Source organism: Calypte anna, chromosome 1, assembly GCF_003957555.1.
Source record: "Calypte anna isolate BGI_N300 chromosome 1, bCalAnn1_v1.p, whole genome shotgun sequence".
Classification (NCBI taxonomy): domain Eukaryota; kingdom Metazoa; phylum Chordata; class Aves; order Apodiformes; family Trochilidae; genus Calypte; species Calypte anna.
In genome coordinates, this window is record NC_044244.1 from 32979346 (window position 1) to 33002841 (window position 23496).

Sequence of the window (23496 nt, forward strand, 5' to 3'; positions counted from 1 at the left end):
ACCAGTCCTCATGTGTGCCACACACAGCACTCTGAGGGAGCGGCAATTTAGACAGCCTCTCCCCATGTTTGCCTTCTTTCCTCCACGAGATGCAGGAGTGCCCCATGCAGGGCTGCCAAGCTGCACCCGAAGGGGAGCTCCATGTGGGCGAGGATGGAGGAAGACAGACAGGGGCTGTGCTGAGGGACAGCGGCAGCACACAGCTATGGCCCCGCTCAGCACAGCCGTACCCTGCCTCCACACAAACCGGGGAGGAGAAGAGGGTACCCAAAGGCCAAATCTCCCCGCCGGCTTCTCCCCTCCCGGCGCCGCTTGGCGGTGGTGGCAGCTTGGGGCTTTAACTTTCCCCGCCAGATAGCCGCCTCACACCCTTGTCCCCAGGGGGCACCCGGCCCACCATACGCTCCCTGCGAACGGCGGAAAGGTGACGGTCACCCCTTGCCTCCCGAGCCCGCCGGGCCCCTTAGGCCTCCGGTTGCGGGACAGACGGCGGAGGCGGGCACTGGAGCCTGCGAGCCCGGCCCGAGGCGCGGCGGTGGGCGGCGGCCGCGCTCCCACCCCAGCTGCCCGCAAGGGGGAGGCGGAGCGACCGCCGCCGGGGACGAGGCGAGCGAGGAGCAGAGGCGAGCGGGGAGGCAGGAAGGGAGGAGAGAGCGGCGGGAGGGCGGGGAGAAGTTCATTCCCGGAGACACCTCTCCAGGGCGCGGCGGGGGTGTCGCCCCGCGCCGGCCGCTGCTCGGGCTGCCGGGCTGGGACATGCGCCTCTGCGCTGCCGCCCGGGGTTAGTCACGGCGGGGAGCCGAGTCCCCACCCAGGCGAGCGCCGCGACCGGAGTAACTGGTGCCTCTGGCGTAGGGACCGAGCACGGTCGCCTGCCTGCTGCCCGCCTCCCGCCCACCGCCCGCGCCCTCTCCCTCCTTCCCTTCCCCTTTCCCGGGTGCGTGAGGAGAGATAACAATGGTGGGGCGCAGCCGCCGGGCCCCCGCCCTCGCCTAGTGGAAGCGGGTGCCCCGAGGCCAGCGGCAGCTCCCCCGCCGCCCCGCCCTACGGCGGCCCCGGGCCGTGGACCGCGTTGCTGCCGGCGACGGTGCCTGGAGGCGATGGTGCCCGCGCCGGGGTTAGTCTGATCGCCGCCTCCCCGCCTCGCCGCCTCCGGTGCCGGCGGTGCTCCCCCGGGCCAGCCGCCCGCCGCCGCCCCGGCCGCCGCGATCGCTCGGGCTTGTGGCCATCTGATACAACTTGGGAGCCCCTCCAGAGAAATAATAATAGTAATCAATAATAATAATAATAATAACAATAATAATTTGAAACAAGGAGAAGAAGAGGAAGAAGCGAAAGAAACAAGTGGATAATGTCAACCCCGAGCAGATTCAAAAAGGACAAAGAGATTATAGCGGAGTATGAAAGTCAAGTGAAAGGTAAGCGCGAGGCGCGGGAGATGCCTCCCCGGCTTCGGGGGTGCCGGCGGTCCGGCCGGCAGCCTCCGGTCCCTTCCCCCAGGATGCGGGCCGAGGGCGGCCCCGCCGCCGCCGTCCGGGTGGTCGGTCCCTGTTGCCTGAACTTCGGGGAGGGGGCGGGGGCGGCGGCGGGAGCTGCCCCCACGCTCCGAGCGGCGCCGGTTTCTGTGAGGGGCCGGTGGGGGCAGGGGCCGGGCGGCAGCTGCGGCGGTCGTCTGCTGCCCGGCCCCGTCGGAGCACCTTCCTTTTCTCCGCCGACTTCTGTAACACTGTGGGGTGGGGAAATGAAAAAATAGGCTTGGCAGTTAAACTGAAGGAGAGACAATAGTAAGCCATGCCGCTTTCCTAAGGCACATGGCTGGTGTCCCCCACCCTCCCCTCAGGGTTGTAGTTTCTGTGTTGGGCTGTGTTGGAAGACGGCTAATAAAGAATTACCCTTGACTATTGAATGAACCCTTTCAGCCATCCCAGGAAGTATTTCAGCCTCGTATCGCCCGGCTGTATTGCATCCAAGTATTGTGCCAAGGACAGCGCAGAGCCACCAGCACTTCGAGACTCTCGGGTTTTTTCCCCTCTGCCAGCGTCTTGGGTGGAGCAGAGGATGGGAAAGTAGCGGTATGGGCAGTGAGGTGTGGGTCTCTTGGCACACTATCCTTTTCTTCAGGGTGCTGTCAGGGAATCTGCTGCTCAATACACAAATTACAATACATCCAAGCTTTGAGGATGAATGGGAATTTGAAATTCAGTGTTAAAAAAGATTTGTGACATCTGGATTATCTTTAAATGATGTGGTTGTGCCCTTTATGTAGGAACCCTCCTTGATGCTGGCCACAGCCCGTGATGTTGTGGCCCCATGCACGGGTGGGGGTGAGCTTCCAGAGCCCTCTTGCCCCCTCCAAGCAAGACTGGGGACTTTCAAACTGAAGTGTCTGAAGCCGAGTGGGAAAAACCACTCCTCAGCTTTTCAAAGATTTGTTGACTTTCTGTAACTGCACAGTATTTTTGTCTCTTCCTTGACCTTGCAAAATCAATTTTTCAAGAAAACTTTTGGGGTTTTGTTGTTCTTTTTCCTCTTAAAAGGAAAGGTAGGCTTTGAGTTTTCCCCTCCTAAGCTTAACTTTTTGTGAAAAATAGATGTCACCAATGAAAGTCACTTTGGGTCCAGGAAGGGATTTTGGTGTAAAATAAGAGATCTTCCAGAGAGGTGGGTAGCAAGGGGTCTTCTCTGAGCTGGCAGGTAGGCCATGCTTCTGGTGTTGGTTTGAAATGGGCAGGGCTGAGGCAGCTCATGTAGCTGGTAGATTCACTGCCAGCAGAGCCCTTGGAGGATTGGTGTTCTGCTTCTCCGTGGAGATAGTGGAGATTTGTCTTGATCACTGAGCAGAAAAAACGTTAAGATCTGAAGCTCCTTGCAGAGTGTGCAAGCTGTTCTTTGCCTCCTTATAACACAATTGTTACAGGCTCAGCCTTTATTAGCTACGTCCAGTTGCTATATAAGCCATTCTCTTCCTTTGAATAATGAAGAGTTACCGTGCCCTTCAACTACATTACTTAAACAACAAAGATTAAGGTAGCAAGCATCTCTAATAACCAAGCTCCTTGGTGTCATGGTCCCCTGTTATAACTGCAGAGGGAGATGGCATTTGTAAACATAGCTTAGGAATTTTGACTTGCTCTTGCTTCTCCTTTGTGGTGTGTCTGGTCCTGAATGCCTCGCCTGAATTGTTGATTAGCAGCTGTTTGAGAAAGCATGCTGAGCTAGAAATTATGGCCAGGGCTTCATTTCCTTTTCACTAGCACCACTACTGTTCCTATTCAAGAGGCAAGAACTGTCTGTATCAAGATGTAATTCTGCTGGGTGCTAACTCAGTGATACTGCAACAAAGTAATGATACCATTGCATGGTACCTTAAATCTTTTTCATATTGGGAGGGTCAAGGGCTAAGGAATCAATCCTGAGTAGTCCACAAGGTAACTACGTGAATATAACTGCAGGAAATGCAGGTTCCTATGTACTACCTGAAATTTAATGCATTAGGGTAGGAGAAAGGGTGTGGCCAAAATGCTTTTGCTGCTTATGATTTCAGGTCTTTGCAGTGGCTGATTTCTTACTGCTGATATGTTTAGTTGCCTGTAGGATCTGGACAATTTGGCAGCAAACTGGCCATTTGAAGTCCTCTGATGGAAAGCTTGTAAAGGAGTGTGGATAAGTATATATATATATATATATATATATATTTATTTTTTTTTCCTTACCTTTTTTTCTGAGATTGCACTGAGCTTATCATGCTGAACACCAGTTTTAATGATTCAGAAACCATACCACTGATGTGTGCTTTTGCAAATCCTGTTGTAAGATGCCTGCATAGTGGTACTGAAGGAAGAGGGGCCTCTAACATACATGACCTGCATGCTGTATATATGGTGCCATATTTGGAAATGAGGATTTAACAGTACCATTCTTCACACAGCTTTTCTGCTCTTAACCGCTTAAATAGGAAGAAGTAACAGATGTTAATTGTTCTGTCTGGTTCCTGGGTGGTGTAAACTGACATCTTTTAGCAATGAGTAGGTTGGCTGTTACTTTAGCAGAGGTCATACAGGAACAGTAGAAAGCCTGCAAATGTTACCTGTTTGTCAAGCTGAGGTGGACAGGGTACTTCTGGCTTGTTGGGCAGAACATCTTATTTGCACAATTTTTTTGCAACATCCATGTTCTTCAGGTTAGCTTCTGCCAAGAACTATTCCAACTGTTGCAGTAGGGGAAATGTGCTCCCTTCCCTGCACATCATATGGAACACAAAGGGCTATTTCTTAAGGATGTCTTAATAGTGAAGTTAGATCTGTCTAGATGGATACTTATATCCATTGTTTTGGGGGATGTAAGGGTATTCTGATAACATGGGTACCTTAATTTGTAGACATAAAGGCGTGAGGGAAGTATTCCTTGGTTCTGTAACAGTGAGCTATCTTTGCTGCACTTCAGTTCCGGTATGATCTTGTTACTTAATAATTTTGCTGAACCACCTACCTCTCAGCAATGTTTCACTTTCTGATTCAAAAGCTTTAGGAAAGGCGTCAAGAGCTTGTTTATTCGAGAATATTTTGATGAACAATTTTTGCTGTTGTTAAAATGGCTTGGGCACTCTGCCTTGTAGGCTTTCTGCAGACTATATTGGATTACTGAGTAAAATTGCTTCCTAAAATATCCCTGATCATCCAGACTATCGGTTGTACATGTTGGGGTTTTTTTTCTGAAGAATGTGATAATTTCACAGGCCCTACCAACCTTGCAGCTGGGACGGGGAATATATCTGGAGATAGACAGTGGAGGGTATCCTGTTTAAATAAGCAACAGACTAGTGGTATAGTTGAGAGCTGAGTATCAACTTTCTAATACATGACCCTACTTAGATTTATCCACAGCATTCCTTAACACAGAGCTCAGCTGGCTACAGTATCCTATTATTACCCTACCTTTTGTGTTCTGAGGACCAGCTGCTCCTTGGTATTGCTCATAATGTAAAGTAGTGTCTGTTGGTAAAGTTACTGAGCAATCTCAGTAGCAATGAAATACTGGAGCATCCTCTAATCACCATGTGGGTATCTCGGGTATGGTGAAGGGTGAGCTAGTGAGATCTGGAGTGCCTGAGAAGAAATGTGTAGTAGCAGCAGAGAACTGGGGATGCTGCTCAATAGCTTTCAGATGATTCAAGCATTACACTGGCATGTTTACCTTTTTAAGACATGTAGTTGGCCTTCCATGCACGAGAAATGTGGTAAATAGTTTAACATTGTGCTGACCAATAATCTGGTCCTCCCTGTCCAGTGAGATCATCTGTAGGTTTGAACTGTTGAGGATCTTCCAGTCTCTTGGCCTTCCTATGCAACCACATCTCCAGCTGAGAAGGGATGATGGAGGAGCTTCTTAGATGCTTCCTTTTCCCACCTTTGTTTTCCAGCTGGAAGTGACTAGATGGAAATATGTTGCTTTTGAAGTACAAGCCTCAAAGAGACTTTGTGGCAACAGACATTTCTGTAAGGCTAATATTTGCCTGGACTTTTTAGAACCAAATACTTTTGTTGTCCACCATGAACAATTTGTTGGTGCTCTATATTACAGTGCCTAATTATTTTTTATGAAAGATGGAAATTCTAATTTGTGAAACTGAATTTCAACTCACTCCAGATAAAACCAATCTAGAATTAAAACTACAGAAGCCTTTCTGAGGAAAAGCTGAGTTCTGAAATACAAATTGGGCTGACATTAGAGTAGTAGACATAACAGTAGAATTATCTGAGAATTAGGTTTTTTTAAATCTTTGTCATGAAAGATTTGGTGCCTTGGATGATGCCAGAATTCTCAAGTTTTATTTTGAAAAATTTTGGTGAAGCGATGCCAGTTTCCAATGTTAGTTTATCAAGTTTGGTTCAGTAGAAGTTTTTCTTATCAAAAAACTTGACCAAAATGAGTGTTGTCTTATACAGAAAGGATATTATTCCCCATACTACTTTTCCACTAGAGCTAGACGTTCTTCAAGAGATAAGCTAATGGAGGATTCCTTACTTTTTCCCCCCCACTGCATTCTTCCTGCTCTCTGATACTTCCCTTCAGAGTACAAACTTCAGTTGTCCAGATAAATTTTAATGAGTTTGTATTTAGATATGCAGCTGAAGGGATATCGAAAGGTTTAGATAGTTCAGTCATAAACTGAACAATTATTTTTGAGTTTGACCTCATGCTGCAGCTGGTGTGTCTTAGCACCACAGCAAAATTACATTTAATCTTTTACTTTCATTTAAAGGTGAATAAAGTCCAAGTGGTTATAGAACATATGAAAGGGCAAGCAATAAATGGACTGTCTGACCTGTGTTTCTTTCTGTCAATACAGCAATCAAACTGCATACTTAAAGTATATGTTTTGTGTGTACCTGCACATATTTTTTTTTAATCTCTAACAAAAATTATTTTGCCTCTGACTTTGAAGCAGCTTGGATTCTTTTATGATCTGTTCTTTGGGACTTTTCTTCCTTTACAAACATAGTTTCTGTGCATTTTTGTGCTTGCAGAGCAAGGCTCTAAATCATGCTAGGGTTCATTTAATTTCCTGCTGTTATCTTTTATTGGTCACTTTTTTTATGAACTGAAGTCCTACTTGCTAATAAAATTAAACTTATAGCTCTGAAATGGCTGTGGTAAGGCAGAAAGGGATGTGAATTATATCTCATTTTCTGCCTTAAAGTTCACTTGGGTTAGATTTTGCCTTTTGTGAAAACTGGTCTCCTTGTCAGTCAGAGGTGATGGATGGTAGCTCTGGAAAAAAAAGTGGGTCAGTGCTTTTGAGACTGGATAAGAAATTCCCTGCTGACCATTACACAGCTTATTAGAAATCACTGACCATGTCTTGGCAGTGCAGCATGTCTGATCTCTGCTTTGGACAAGGTTGGACGTAGAGAAGAGCAGAAATGGAGCCAGGCAGGTGTCAATGGTGCTTCTTCTCACCTTTGCCATTTTTTCAAGCCCCTGTTACATCTAGCTGTCATGCTATCTCACCTCTAACCTTTCTAGTCTTCCTAGTGGAAATTAGTGCTAACTTAACTTGTATTAATCCCTATTAGAGTCTAATCTACTCTTACTGCTCAGCTTTCACAGAGCAAAATAGGCTTTGGAGTGGGGGTTTTGTTTTTGTCTGCTGGTGATTACTCTAAACATGTACCGGGGCTCCTTGCACCCTGACCCCCACTGCTTCCTGCAGGCTGAAATCTCACCACAGCATTTGCACCTTACCAGTTTCTGACCCCACCTTCCAGGGACCCTGCTGTGCTCTCTGCTCTCAGCTGTCTGGGCTGATGGGATCAGTGCTGGCCATCTCTGAGGCAAGGCTGTCTGACCTCCTTCTGTGCTGTTCATCAACGGCCCCTTCTGCCTCAAGTTACTTCATGTCTCTTCTTTCCCCAGTCCTTGTCTCTCAGTCACTGAATACCCTGAGGTTCAGGAGATTGTGAGGCAGTGTTTGTGTGTATGTTATAGAATGGTTTGGCTTAAAGGACACGGAAGTTCATGTAATTCCAACCCCTCTACCAATGGCAGGGACACCTCCCACCATGTGTGTATGTGTGCAGAGGAAGAGCAGCAGCTGAAAACTGAAGGCAGTGGTTGAAGATGCAACGATAGGCATCACTGCTTGTGTACCATAAAGAGGGTGAGGCTGGCAGGCTGTGTAGTAGCAGATACTTGGGATGAAACACAGATGGACATTGCTGAAAGCATGGAACCTCCTGGCTAAGGCGCAGAGCTGTCTGCACAGGAAGACTGCTAGCGGCATGTGTTTTACATTACCAAGACTCTATCTGGCACTAAAACCAAAGGAGTTGATTATCACTGCTGTTTTTCCTTTGTTTCTAAGACTTAAACAACTGCAGGCTGTTGGGTCAGTTTGTGTGGTGGCTTGGTCCTGTGGGAGTGCTCTAAGACAAACAATTGACTTTGATCTGTTTTAATGTAAGCCTGAGGCACCACTTCCTCAGGAATCTACCCTTTTCTGCAGCTTATGGAGGTTAACTTCTGGCAGACACAGAAGTGTGTCACAAGTTGGTTACAGCCACCTGGTAGGCTAAAGGTGGCGTATGACATTTTCCCTATGCTCAGCCCAATAATCCATCTTGTCTAGGGAGAACACTGGTATTCTTAAAGGCATTTTCTCTTCGCTACAGCTTATTAACTGAACAAGTAAAAATCTCTTCAGTAGCTCCTTCCCTCTCCTCTTTTCAGGTCACTATTTCTCAGGCATATACCTGTATGAATTGCAAGATGCAGCATTCAGCCTTGCATCATACAAGCTGCTGGAAACCTTGATTTTACCTGGAGGTGACCATTTAATAGGTCCTGAGATCGAGATGCAATCTCTTTGTGGAAAATGAAGAACGTTTTGGAAATAACCCCAAGCAAAACTAATGTTCTGTTTCCAGGAACTGGCTTGTATATAGGCATGTTCATGACTTTGTATTACTCTCTGCTAGTCAGTGAGTACAAACATTGTAAAGAAGGGTTTGTCTTCTTTAGAAGCAGAAAATGCTTGTTTCAGTTCATGGTTGGCACACTAACATAATCCTAGCTCGAGGTGCCTGTTACTCAGGTAGGTGTTGCAGGTAGGAAGAGAAAGTGTTCTTCATAGTCTTTCACTGGAAACATTTGGACTCCTGTGTGTGAAAAATCTCTAGGAAACAAACACCAGCAAGACCAATAAATGGTCTCAGAAAGTGCCATGCAGAAAGTGCATGCTTTATGATTTGATTCTGTAGTAATACTATGTGTGAAATGAGTTAAGGATGATCTGTTCATTAACTTCTAACTCTGTCCAATGCATGACAGAGCAGTTGATCTGATTTTAATGAAGTCCTTTGAAGGTGTGTGGGTGCTTGGTCTGCATTTACCTTGACCGTAGCATCTGGGGGAGTTGCTTTTAATTGCAGAGGGATGAGAGGGGGGAAAAAAAAATCTTTTCTTAGTCTGTAAGTTTTATAGAAAACGTTTCAGTAGAACTTGCTTAGAATTGTGATCATGACTTAATAAGTTAGGATATCCATGTTAACTCTGCTTTGTTATCTATTATTGACTGATAAAACCTGTTTGAGTTTCGGTTGCAACCTTCTGAGACTTTCTATTACAGATGCAGAAGTGCTGACTAGCAGTCAAGAGATCTGTATTAGCATATTAACCAAAACATTCTCAAAACACACGAGACATACAATTATTTGCTATTGTGAAACAGAAGTTACAAAAAATGTAATTAAAACACTTATGGTATAGTGTTTCTTGTTAACTATCTTGGGAAGAAAAAGCAAATGCAGCTGGTTTAGTGGATGATGACTTCCAGGAAGTAATGATTGGAACCTTTTGCATAATGAGCTGTTGTGGGAAATGTAACTGAGTGCTGCAGATTCATGTAAATGGGCTCTCCAAAAGCCTTGACTGACTCAGTGCTTGCTCATCTGAATTACTCCACGTGTAGGATCTGCTAGCAGTTTGTTGGTACTGTCTTGTGTCAGGACTCTTCAAGATGCTGCTTTCACTTGTTTCTTCCAAGGTGTCAGAAGTGGAGCAGCGTACAAGTGTGGATTTTCTCGGTCTCTGTGTTAAACTAAATAAGGAGATATGCTGAGCCCCTTTCACTCTCCAGTGAAGATTCTTTCATATGGTAAAAGAAACCAGTCTCTACTGTTCTAGCCGGTTCAGAGTATCTGCTTCCTGAAAATCAGAGGAATCTGCTCGTGTTTACAAAGTACAGAGTAGAACAGAGGTCTAGTAAGATTCAGCTCTTGTATAGCTCTGTTTCTGCAACAGCCTGCCTTCTTTTTTCTTTTTTCTTTTTCTTTTTTGTTAGAGAAGGAAGGATAAACAATATAGTGTTAGGTCAGAGACAACATAAAATAAGTGCTCATTCAGTACCAAGGTGAAAGGCATCTGAAGTGAAACTTTTTTACTCAACAATTAAGTTCCATTTTAGAAGGTAATAGAGAAACTGAACGAATTGTGACTGGATGTCACTTAATTACTTTTTTTATATATTATAAAGCAAGAAGATCTATTATCCTGCTTTTTCTGCTGAAAAAAACTCCACAACATTTTACCCGTTGTCATTAGTTGGTTGTTGGGTTTGTTTGTTTATTTTGGGTTTTGTTGTTGTTGTTGTTTGGTTTTGTTTTGTGGGGTTCTTTGTTTGTTTTGAGATGCCAACTGTCCACTAAATAATCTTTCAGGAATGATAATAAAATGGGATTGCCTGTAGTAACAGGAGACTGAATGGGATTATCCACACAGTCCCTTTCCTTGAAGTTTTGTATTCCTTGTAGTCCAGAGCACTGTCAGACAGCTGCTCAGTGCCCCTTAGTCATTGTTTTTGCTCACTCCACACACTGCAATACAAACCTCTGAACCAAAACATGCTGCAACGAAGTTGATAGACATAGAATTATTCTTTGACAGTATTTATGTGGACATTCAAAAGCTCTACGAAAAAGAAGAAAGTGATAAGCAGCAGAAATGTAAGTATATAAACTCTTTTTTTCATAGGTACCTTCTGCATATGGCAAATTGGGGTCTCTACATTGTTAGCCTAAGTAGTTTCAGCTCTGTGAAGAACCAGCTGTGTAATGGAAAGCTAGCTTTTGCTTTGTGTGGCAAAGGGATAACTGCTATATTTAGGAATTTGGTTGAAGTTAAGAACTTGTTTTCAGTTAAAAAACTTGTCAACTATGCTGTCTTTGCTGCCCAAATGAGGACTTCAGGTTAAGATCCAATACAACAAGGTTGTGTGCATCATGTGCCTTTTTTTAAAGGCCGTGTTCATGTATTTGAGCCCTCCCAGTTTTAACAGTGCATAAAATTAGTGAGCTTCTTAATGTCGTGACAGAAAGCAGCTTTTACTTTGATCTCCTCAGATACACTTGCACTGAAATCCCAACCACCTGCAGAGTGTGAGGAGGTCCCCTGTGCAGAAGAGAGGAGGGAGCCCGGTGCAGGTATCAGGTCCCCACCTCTTAGGGGCTCCTCTTTCTGGGGGGTGCTGTGGCAGAGCCTGGCAGCAGCAGACTCATGCACACCCAGCATCAAAGCTTCCTCAGCTGCTGGCTCTGAGCAGTCTGTGTGCATCTGCAGCTGAGCTCATCGGATTATGGTTGACTATATTGTAATCCTTTAATTGGCAGCCACTTCTGATGCCATGATGTTGTAGTTGGGGTCAAATCCCATGCTTCTTAGGCAGTGCTCCCAGGGCTGTCTTTAATGTTACCCGTGGGATACTGGAATGCTCTATCCTGTGCAAACTTGATCATGTGGTCTTCCTGAGAAATAATCAGCAAGGAGCATCTCAAACTGTTCTGTTCCTTACACCTGACTGAAGTTACTACCCTTCACTGGGGTCTGGACAGACAGCTCTCTATCAACAAACTTGTTTAATTCAGATCATACAAATTTATGAGTACTGAATAAAATGTTACATTTTCAAGTTTCTGTAGGGCCTAGGAGGTTATGGAGTGTGAGAGTTTGGATCTGTATTGTTTTTTCTCCTGCCCTCCTTTGAGCCTTCTTCCTGCTTCAAGTCAGTTCTGCCAAGGTTTTAATGCATTATCAAGATAACCTTAGGGAGGCATAATATCTGGACTTGTGGAGATGTTTCTGGCACTTTAATTAAAGAAAAATACAAAAATGCTTCTGGCAAAACTGTGGACAAGAAAAACGCTCTGTATTTGAGCAAGGCTTTACCATGGCTGCCATGGCAGAAAAAGGGGAAATGAATACTGAATTGTTGTGGATTTGACTGTCTGTACCCACATGCAGAAAACTGAAGCACCTTTTCCTTGTGAGACTACTCTTATGTCTCAAAAAAATCTGGTGAAATGTATGTATGTTGTGTTAGTGCTGCTGTAATGAGGCATGCAGTACTGAAGGGATGGTGAAAGAGCAAGGGGAACTCTGACCACCAGAGACTGAGTAGCCAGTGAGTGTAACATTTGCTTAGCAGTTCTTGCCTACTATTCAGAACATCTCTGGGAAACCTTTCAAGGCAGTCCCCAGTAACTGGCTTGGCAATGCTGAGGAAGAAAACCCTCTTTTTCCTATCAAAAAGGCAAAATCAATGAAACTAAGAGCTAAAGTGCAATTCCTCCAATATGTACCATGTTGACCATCAAAGTAGTGAGTTACTAGTGAGAAGGGATTGCTTGGCAGAGAGGCTGCTCAAGGACATACCAAGCACACACCTTGCTGATGGCCCACCAGCCAGTTCAGTTTTGCTCAGTGCTATTCCCTGATGGTTGCCAAATGGCCTCTGTGTAATGGGGGAGGTCTCTGCTCAGGTCTGAGACTTTGAGGCTGCAACAGCAGTTTTCACACTCCTCCATATGGGCTCAAAGAGGCTTGGGGTGAAAAATATCCTGTGAGACTGAATCCATAAAAGAACTCCAGCTCGTGTGTTTGCCTTTCAGGGGCCATGTTTAGTTCCCCTTTGGCTGCTGTCTCACTTCAGATGTGTCTGTGGGTATGTTTATGTGACTGCATATACTGGCCTACATGTTTATTCTGCAGACTGCTTGCAGGAGTTATAATTTGAAGCACAGACTCTGACTAGCAGTCCCCTTATTTATAGATCAGAAACTGCCTTGTGTCCAGCTGGCAGGGACAAGAGATAAGTGCCAGCCCCATCCATGCTGATGTCATCTGCGTTGCCACTAGAGAAGGCCTAAAAATGTTACCTTGTTTTGCTGAGCCATGTGGAAATATGTCTGAAATCTGGTGCTGGGAATCAGATCAGTGCATCCTTCTCAGTGATCAGAGCATTTGTGTGAGGAATCTGGTTTTGCACCTTCCTACATTTATCTTACTCAAAATTAAGCCTTGAATCCAGCTCTTACCACCTTGCAAGTGACTGCTCTGAGAACAAGGGAACAGAGTCTTCTAGGACAAGGTTCCCTGTTTTCTTGAAGTTCTCCTGCTTTTTTCCCCAGAGTTAGTGTCTACCTGGTTATTTACAGGGTGACTACAAATCCATTGCCTGATGGTGACAGCAGTCATCCGAGGTGTATGGGTCTCACTATATATTCTGGAAAGGGTGTTTTCTTGCTCTACTGTTTTTTTAAAATAAATGGGAAATTAGGAGGGCTGTAGGACTGAGATATTTGTGTGACCATTCTAAATTAAGAATACTTACTTTGAGGGAGGTGATTCTCCTCCTCTACTCTGTTCTTATGAGACCCCACCTGGAGCACTGCATCCAGTTCTGGAGCCCCTATTACAAGAAAGACTTGGATGTGCTGGAGCATGTCCAGAGAAGGGCCATGAGGGTGATCAGAGATGCTGGAGCACCTCTCCAATGAAGACAGACTGAGAGAGTTGGGGTTATTCAGTCTGGAGAGGAGAAGGCTCCAAGGACATCTTATTGTAGCCTCCCTGTATCTGAAGGGGGCCTACAAGAAATCTGGTGAGGGACATTTTAGGATGTCAGGTAGTGATAGGATTAGGGGGAATGGATTCAAAGTAGAGGAGGGTAGATTTAGATTGGAAGTTAGGAAGAAGTTCTTCACCGTGAGGGTGGTGAGACACTGGCACAGGTTGCCCAGAGAGGTGGTAGAAGCCCCATCCCTGGAACTTTTTAAGGCCAGGCTGGACAGGGCTCTGAGCAACCTGATCCAGTGGGAGGTGTCCCTGCCCATGGCAGGGGGGTTGGAGCTAGATGATCTTAAAGGTCCCTTCCAACCCTGAAATTTCTATGATTCCATGATTAATCCGAAGGGGGAAGTATTCAGAGGATACCTTATTTATTCATTGCATGTGGTCACACAGTATACAGGAAAAACACCAACCATTTCCGTTGTATTGATTTTTAATCTTAACGCTCTGCCAGCATTTAAGGCAATTTTTGGCAGCTTGCCTCTAGTTTTGCAGACGATCTATGGAAGTTTTACAAATGAGTATGTTTGCATGAACCTTTGCTCTGACTACTCTTCCTGCAGCTCTCCCTTTGTACGGCATATTTGGCCTTCTGTCTCATGGCTGTTCTGCTCCTCAGTTGCCTGAATGGCAGATTTGCAAACAGCTGTCGTTGCAGCCACCAGCATCTTACTCTGCAAATACTCCTGACTTACTATGTATCTATGAAGATTAGGGTTGCTTTTTTTCAGGGTGGAAAAATGATGTCAACTGATGGAAAGAAGGGGAGTGGGTCTGCAAATATTACTGAGGCAACCCCTGCTGGGGTTTGTTGACTAGAGGTAAATTGTTACAGCACACTAGTTGCTGTATGAAGGAAACCTGAAGAGCTCTTTACCAGGCACAGCAGTTTATCAGGTTATTTCCTATGCAGAACTGTTTTGGAGGGCAGCAGACAGTACTTCAAAAAGCCAAGGTACTTGGAGATATTGGGCTTTACTTGGATGCACTGCCATACCTATTCTGTACTTGTACTACTTCAGCTGCATGTGGTGCAGTCAGGTTGTTTGGACAGCTGTATGCAAAGAACCAGAATCAGGCAAGAAGATGGAAATTATGGAAATGTCCACATTCTTTTCAACTTAATTTGAAAAGGGTATTTAAGGTGACCCTTCAGGTATGTTTCTGAATTATTGCACTGGCATATTTTGTGTTGGAAAGAACAACATGTTCGTAGTTCTGTCCTGAACTCCACTCAGTTGCCCAATAATTGAGTACGTTCTTTTTTAAAAATAAAATTGTTATTGACTGTTGTATTTAATAAATAGCTAATGCATCCTGAATCAGTACCAGTTCCTATTGGATAAGAGGATGATTATAAGCTTATTAAAAATCCTGTGGAGATGGAAATAGCATATATGTGAAGCTTAATAGAAACTCCAGTTCTCTAACTATTTATATGTAATCAGTTGTTTTCTCAGTTGTAACACTGGACTTGCATAGCACATGTTATTTACATTATGTATAATGTGTTTTCTTCCCCCTTAGCATTGAAAGTGAACTTAATTTAAAATACTTTTTTTAAAGGTAATATCTCTGTGATTACTTTGACAATTCGTAAGATGTCACTGGTATGTGACTAACTATGATAACTACCTCTAGCTGAGGAACCTCCACCTTGCTTGTGGGTCTATTCACAAGGTGCTCTGAAAGAGAAGTTTTTGGGTTACAACTTGCACACTGTATAGTGCAGTGAGGATTCAGACCTGTTATTAGAATCATATGGGCTATTATTCCTATTACAGTGCTTTTATAGCATTGGAATTACCCCTTTAAATCTCACCTCAAGGGTCTGGTTTTGGGAAGACAATACTTCTTCTGTAGTTTTTGTGAAAATAGACCTTACATAACAAAAAAAAACCCAAACCCTTCAGACTCTCTTCAAGTTTGGGACAATACTCTAACCTGGGCAAGAGCACTTCATTTGAAGTGTAGAGAGATCTTTCAGGTGATTGAATGCACTGCCAAGAGCCTTCAGAAGTGATTGGGGGCAAGATTACTCAAATCAAAAACCAAATACCAAATACCTAAGTAATTTGATACAGACTTCACAAATCCAAACGAGTATTGATGAAACTGAAGTTTCCCTTTGCAAATTTTTTTTTCCCTGTATCAGCTACGATTTTTACTAGCATCTGATAATTGATAAGGTCTCTTTTACTTCAGTTTGTGGTTTCCCAGGCTGGGAGGTGGGCCTTGGTGAAGCAGTGCCCCCCACATGGGTGGGATGCATGGATAGGTGCCAGAGCTGGTGAGTGCTGCTGGAACTCCTCAGTTGTGTACAGACGTGTCAGTTCTCTGTAACAAGCCTTGGCTACAGGAAAACCTTGAGACCCACTGCTGTAAAATTCCAGTCAGTTAGTCTTTGTAATGTATTCAGTACTCTGAATAGTTGCTAATGAATGCAGGGCTGGAGGCATGAATGAAGTGGTATTGCTTTTACAAGAAGTATAGTAGCTGCCGTGTGTGTCCTGTTATGTACAGCCTCGTTTACTTTCCACACATGAATTTGTTGACCTCACCAGAGCTCTTAACCTTCCTGGGGCTGCTAATCACCATAAATGTCTGCAGGATTGGGCTTAATTTTGGCATGGAAATATGCAAAATGAATGAATCAAAGTGTGAGTCATCGTTTTTTACAGCAAAACGTTCTGACCTAGTCCCACAGTCCACGTGCCTCGCTGAGGCTTGCCTGAAAGCTTGTGGGATCTGGCCCTTGCTTTGGGAATCTTGACTTCTTAAGTGTAGCAGAGACTGTATTGAAACAAAGGAAATGTAATGCAGAATATACTGAAGCAAAGCAAGATCTGTCACCTGATTCAGATGCAGCTCTCAAGATAAAATTAATGTGGATTGTGGGCAGTGTTATGCATGCATTACAGAATGTTTCAGTAATACACAAGATGCTGAAAACTGTAGTGGAGATGTTTTCACTTTGCTGAATGTTGTTTTCCTTTTTTTTCCTGTAGCTCAACTAAAACATGGTGCAAGAAAATAAACTAACTTTTAAAATTTAGTGGAGGCACTGAGTTTTGGAGCTAATGTAGATAAATGATGTGAATGTCAGTTTCATGTCTGCACCATAAAATGCAAAAGCACAAACACAGAAACCACGAGGCTTTTTTTGATATTTTAATCTTTTAAACCTTTGAAATGTTGGTGTGCTTGAAAGGGCTTCTAAATCCATTGGTTGTTCAGCACTGGCTCGTATTGTGTACAAAATCATAGCAGATAAAGGAGGAGTGATCAGAAAGCTTAATGCAGTCAGAGCGTCATGACCTGTTATGTAAAGCAACATTTGGCAGGGCCTTCCCAGATGCTGCAAATGAATGTTAACAACATTATATCGGCTGCCTTCACTGTCTGTATTACATAAGCTGAATATTTATGACCCTACTATAAGTTGTGAAATTGCAATATTGATGGAGTGAAGATTCCATAGAAGACTTAACCAGGAGAATGACTTTTGCCTCATCAACAAAAGTTTTATGTTAGTATTAAAAAACTTTGAGGTTGTATTTGAAGGTTTGCTGAATTGCCTTACAGATGTGCCATGCTGTTTCCCTGAATGTTGTCATAGGAAAAATACTTCAGTGAGAGGGTAGAGTTGTTGAGCATCATGTATGTCTGGGTCTGTATAAAATAGAGAGCACTAACCAGAAAGTGATGGCTTTTTAATTCCAATGAAAGTCCCTGGATCCATAATGATAATACTATGTAGACTTGAATAAATATAGCCAATGTATAGACCATAGACCAAACCCAGTTTAAGAATCACTTCCATACAGAGAGCTGTTCCAGGTAGGATTCTAGTGCAATCTGTGGACCAGATTCTTATTACAGTGATTTTATTTTTTTTTCCTTCCTCGACATGCCCTCCTTTTGTTGTGGATACTGTCTTCTCACCTGAACTGCATATCATATAATTAAGGGATCTGTGCACCTCATTATATGGCTGGGGACTGGCTGCAGATTGAGTCCCATTACTAAATACAGATTTGCCCATATTGTGATCATACTTGGAAGGTGGGGGAAGGAAATAAGCTTCATCAGGAGATGAATGAGGAGCTAAGAAGGCATTTCCCTTGGGAGCCTCTTATGTTATGACCCAAACAAAATGGAACACCACCATTTCAATAGATGTATGCAAATTTCTAGCAAGAGGATGTTTAGAAGCTTGACACTGTTGTGGCCAGTGGCTCCCACCTATGGAATTCATAGGTGATACTGGTATCGTGCATCGCTAGCATTCTTCAGAATAAATAGCTCATTTAGCTACAGGCTTGTTTCTGCAAGTTGTCTACAAAAACCTGAGCTGGAAAAGTAAGATTTGTTTTTATTTTGAGTGTGGTGAAGTTGTTGGTCACTTCTAGATTGATATGCCAAACCTAAAGCCTGTCTGAAAGCCGCTGTCCTGTGTGTCCTATGCCCTTCCCATTGATTGCTAGGACAAGAGGTTCAGATAAATGAAGCTGTTTGTGGAGGTCCCTTTTGTTTGCAGAAGTCTCTTGGGTGGCAGTACAAATCCTGTGGTGTGTTCAGATGCTAAACATAATTCTGAGTAACTCTGTATCTTGATGGTCTCTACTTCCACCCTCTCCGCATTTCAAACCTCATGAGGTGGTACAGGAGTCAGATGCACACGACTCTTAAGTGTACAAAATGTTAGAAATATAAAGATAAGTTGGGACAGGGTGTGGAGTATTAGAGTCAGGAAGAAAGTTTAGATTATTAATTTTTTTCTTTTTTTAAAAATAGTGTTTTGTCCCCAGGCCAGTTTGTTATAGTTACTGCAGAGCTCCAAGTGGACTCTCTTCCCTTGTGGGGATTAGAGATTTAAATATGTATTGTTCTTCTGGCAATAGTATTGAGCAGTCAAGTAAGGTTCATAATAGAACAAAGAAACTTTTAATTAGGACAGGAGTTTCAATTCCTTTCTTTTTTTGCTTTGTGTAAAAGAAACTTGCATTAAATCACATAAATAAATAAAACAATAGATGGGGTAGAGGAAGTTTAGAAGAAGCACATCTGTTTGCAAAGTTCAGTGCTGAGTTTACAAAAAAACAGTAATTTTTACTTGTGAAGCTCTGAAAATAAGATTTCCATTCTCCACATCACTGAGCATTTGAGTCAAGATATTTTAAGGAAATATTTTTCAACTTACTCAGTGGTTTGGTTTTGGGTTTGTTTTTTTTTTTTGCTCATTTAAAGTTTTTTGTAAAGGAAATACCATCACTGCAATGTAAAATCAACAACAATGTTTATACTATTATCATACTTTGGTTTTAGGTCTGTAAAAATCCATTGGTCCATTAGGTCTGTAAATCCATTGTAATTGTATTTGTCCCTTACTCATCTTTGTACTTTCTGTATGATTGTATAATTTAAATACAACACAGTATTTCTTTTAAGCATGAAGAATGACAATTTTTTCCTATCTCTTCTGGGGTGTACATTGCTCTGTGTTGCTGAGTTCTTGAAGTCAATAACTTTCTGCACAGTCTCAGCAATTTGCCAGTGTGTAATAAGTTAGAAAACTGGGGCTGTTGTGGAATAATATGTAGTAATTTCAAGGGATTCTTAACTTGTCTCCAAAATGACCCTCAGCAAGAATACAAACTATTGTATCCTCAGATTCTCAGCAGACACTGGTAAGAGGAAACCTACCAGATACGGAGCTGAATCTCTTGCACTGGCTTATCTGAGGTTTATTGGTTTATTACATGTGATGAGACAATGGAATAATCTCCTTTTTTTTTAAAGAAACACCTTAAAAGAGATGGTTGTGATGAAGTTTTGGCCATCTGTCCTATGCTTGTCCTCTGCAGTTTAAATGCCAAATCCAACAGTGACAAAAGACCTCTGTTGTCTGGGAAACGATTCATTCCACTCCTTGTTTGGATTAGAAGAGCACTCAGACATGGCTGAAGATAGTTCATTTCCCTAATTACCCATCTCTTTGGGTATTTACAGCTTTCTGCTCTTTCCTAGCAAGGGAGTGTTTTCCAGAGAAAAATCCATGTCTTTTTAAAGGACCTAATCAAAACTCACTAAATTCAGAAGAAAGCTACTGTTGACTTCCGTGGACTTTTGGTCAGGCTTTTTGAAGAGGAGAGGCACAGCCTTTTGTGTGCAGATCACAGTGCATCTCACTTGTGGAGGTGCAAAGGATAACTCACGGTAACAAAATGCTTTGCGCTTGTTTGCATCTCCTGCCCTAACCCACATCTTACGTCCCCTTTGCTTCATTCCATACATGTAATTAATTTGCCAAATAAAACTCTTGTCCTCCTTCCCCTTGGAACAACCTCAGCTGGCATGTGGGATCCTTTACCAGGAAGGAGAGGCAGGGACATTGTGTTGCATTTATAGAATGTGCTACTAAATGGCTCTTCCTGTTGCCTGGCTTGATCGTGACTGGTTCTCATTTGTCACAAGGATCAGTCTGGTAACACCACGGGGGAAATACTAGTAACCTGAGAGTGGACATTTTAAAAGTTTTTGGTTTTATCCGGAATATCAATTAATGCCCATTGCCTCTTGTCTTGTCCATCAGCATCACTGAGACCAGTCTGGCTCCCTCTTCTCTCTTCCTCTCCCCCCGTGTCCTGACAAGGTCCTCCTTGAGCCTTCTCCAGGATGAACAAGCCTAGCTGTCTCAGCTTCTCCCTGTATATCAGATGCTCTAATGCATCTAATGCATCTTTGTGGCCTTTTGCTGGACTTCCTCAGGTATGCCCATTGTACTGTGGAGACCAGAGCTGGACACAGCACTGGAGGTGAGAGCTCACCAGTGCTGAATAGAAACAAAAAGTCACTTCCTTTGACCTTCTGGCAATGCCTTTCTTGTACAACCAAGGTGGCTGATGGCCTTCTTTGCCACAAGGGTACATTGTGGACTTCTTCAGCTTGATGTTCCTGAAGACTTGTTTTTTTGCCAGGCTGCTTCCCAACAGTATGGTGTACTGGTGCCTGGGGTTATTCCTGCGCACGAGCAAGCCTTCACATTTCCCTTTGGTAAAGTTCATGAGATTCCTGCCTGTCCATTTCCTCATCATATTGAGGTCCACTTGAAGGGCAGCATAACCATATGGTATATCAACTGCTCTTTCTAGCTTTATATCATCTGTATACTTGCTGAGGATCTGCTCTTACCAATCATCCAGGTCACTTATGAAGATATCGAGTAGTACTGGCACTGGTGTCAGCCCCTGCAGTACACCACTAGTGTCTGGTATCTGGATAAACTTCAGACTGCTGGTCACAAGCCTTTGAGATTGACTGTTCAAACAGTTTTCAGTCCACTTCAGTGTCCATTCATCTAGCCCACACTTTTGTCAGTTTTTTCCATGAGGATATTATAGGGGATACTGCAGAAAGCATGGCTGAACTTAAGAGAGACAACATCCACTGTTTTTACCTGATCTCTCAGTTGAATTAACCTCTTTGGTTAAGCAGTGATATCCTCTTGTAAACCTTTTTCAATCTTGTACTGAATAATTCTGGAATAAGTTCTGAAGGCTGAATTTAGGACAACAATGTCCACAGGTCAGTGACATACACTGACTATAGTTTTTGCAAGAATTCTCTCTGAACAACCGTCTTAAGGCATTTTCCATCTTAATTGTTGCCTATAAACTAAATGAAAATGGAAACTTTATACATCTTGTCAGCAAATTGCAAGCTATCAGTCACAGCTACAGATGAAAGCCAGCACGACCTACATCTGTCGTGTTGCTACAATGGTGCTGGCATTACAGTTCAATTGTTTAGGTTTAGGGTCAAGCCTGTTGAGACCTCTTTTTATTCAGCTTTGAATGTATCCATTTTCATTAAGTATTTCAAAGCCTCCTGAAAGACTCAGCAGGGCAAGATGTGGCGGTGTTGAACCTAAGTTAGTCTTGCAGCTATCGAACTGTCCCGTAGTCACAGATGGCTGCTGGGATTGTCCACACCATTCTGCCACCGGAGCTGCTATTGAAAGGGCACAAAACTGATGGTACAAAGGGACGCCTTTTTTCCCGCCAATAAATGAGGCCACTGTTGCTGTGAGCTGGCGTACCCGGAGGTTTTGTGCAGGAGAAGAATGGCTGTTGACAAACCGGTTTCTGTGCCGAAAAATTCTACTTGGATTCCAAAACTTAGTGGACTTTTCCTCGGGTTAATAGCATTGTCTGGCTAAGAGCAGAGTGGCATTTTGCTGAGCGTTTTCATTGATTATGTGGATGACGGCAGTGCTGGGAGGTCTGATGCTGACAGCAGTAAATGCAAGCTTGTTAACATGCTAAACAAGGCATGCTTCTGTTTTGTAATTCCATTAGAGGAAAATCTCTTAGGCTGTACACTGTTAAAAACATCGGGGGCATTAATTACTATGTTTCTATGTTTAATCCTCAAATGTTGAAGTTTCCTTACATAGACTGAAGGAACTCGGTCAGTTGTCTCCTCAGGTTATGTAACTTGGTTAACCAAATATCTTCATCTTCATGCTGTAAAAATGTAATGTTTTTGGACTAGTAAGTGAATCTTTCACATCATCTTTATCAACAATGTGAATGTGCTTTTTTTCTTCTGTTATGTTTTTAAGCAGCACTGCTTCTTCCAACACTAACTACCATTTTTCTCCTTTTCTCATATGGTGGGGTGCAAGCCTCCCCACAAATGACCTGCCTGTTTGTTAGCAGCCTGGCAAAGGTTCAGGTAAGATTAAAATGGTTCTTGCCTGAAAGAACAATAAAAAGCAATAAAGCTGATCCCTATTGTATGGGATCCTTTGTGGCCTCTGACACATCAGTTTACCTCTGGCAAGGGGACCCTTAAAATTCAAGTGAGCACAGTGATGAAATGGATGCTTGTTCCTGGGTGGGAATATCAAATCTCTATGGAGACCAGTAGAATAATTTACTCTGTAACATTGAGAATTCATACATTAATAATTAGGCGGTGTGTGGGGTGGGTATATTACTTTTAGTTTGGTTGGGGTTTTTTTTGCCACTGTTATCCCACTGAAGCTGATAATTGGTTAACCTCCTGTGCCATAGTGGAATTCTTCAGCCCCCTGAGGCCCTCTGTAATTTCTGAGTGGCCCCAGGAATTCCGTAGCTCTCCAAGTACATGGATGTTTGTTTGTTTATTTTTCCCCTTCCTCTGGGCTGGGAGTGTGTTGCTACATGAAGTGTCTTATCCAGACAGGTATAAGTTACAGAAGAGTATATTTCTATATATATTAGAGGTGATGAACCTGGTCAGGTACTTCAGCTTTCAGTCACTAGAATTAAATACTTCTGTGTCAGAGATGGAACTGAAAAAGGGGAATGTTTTTCCCGTAAGATGAAAAACATTTGCAGTAGGGTGGATCTGACTGTTTCAGAAAGAAACTTCCAGCTTTCTTCTGCCTGGATTATTCTGTTAACAGTGGAATCTAAAGAATGAGACTTTTTGCCAAGAAAGAGATGAATATTGATGATTTTCATGATTCTGAAAGAACTGAAAGGAATTTGACTCTGACCTAAAGCTGGGTCACTTGAGTGACTACTCCTTCTTAATGACTTCAGCCAATGTCCCCTTGATCCTATGATCATGCTCTTTGCTGCCTTGCTTGGCCTCAGCTCTAGTGTTGTTTCTCCCCTTTCTGCCTTACAGTATACTACATGCAAATAAGCCCTAACCAAACATAAGGTAATTTATTAGAACTTGTCAATAGTGACTTCCTGGAAGCTGTGTCCTGTTTGGGGGGCAGTTTCTAGGCTGGTGGCTTCCTTTCTCATAGCTAGCCTGTGTTTATCATGATGTCAGCATTGCTTAGGCTGTGTATGATTCAGGCAGAAGCTTTTTCCTATTGTTTCTGATTAACAGGTGCTGGTAGACTAAGCAGTAAATATACTCGAGTGAAGCAGCACAGGTTTAACAATTTTCTATTCATTGTGAGGTGGAACCAGCATGAGCGAGTGCTGGGGACAGCCATAGCTGCTTCTGCAGTCTCTGTGCCAGGCAGTTCTGGCACCCCCTGCACCTTCTTGATACGTGGAAGGCTCTTCTGACTCCATTGGTTCT

At 43.4% G+C, this 23496-nt stretch overlaps 1 protein-coding gene across 2 annotated transcripts in view; it reads left to right on the forward strand.

Moving 5' to 3' along the window:
* Positions 1-726: 726 nt before the first annotated feature.
* Positions 727-23496, forward strand: part of SRGAP1 (SLIT-ROBO Rho GTPase activating protein 1) — a 145346-nt gene continuing 122576 nt past the window's right edge. For both annotated transcript variants that reach the window (XM_030449396.1, XM_030449402.1), the window contains exon 1: positions 727-1418. In XM_030449396.1, the coding sequence (XP_030305256.1) occupies positions 1352-1418 (67 nt within the window). In that variant the 5' untranslated portion in view covers positions 727-1351. The remainder of the gene's footprint in view (positions 1419-23496) is intronic.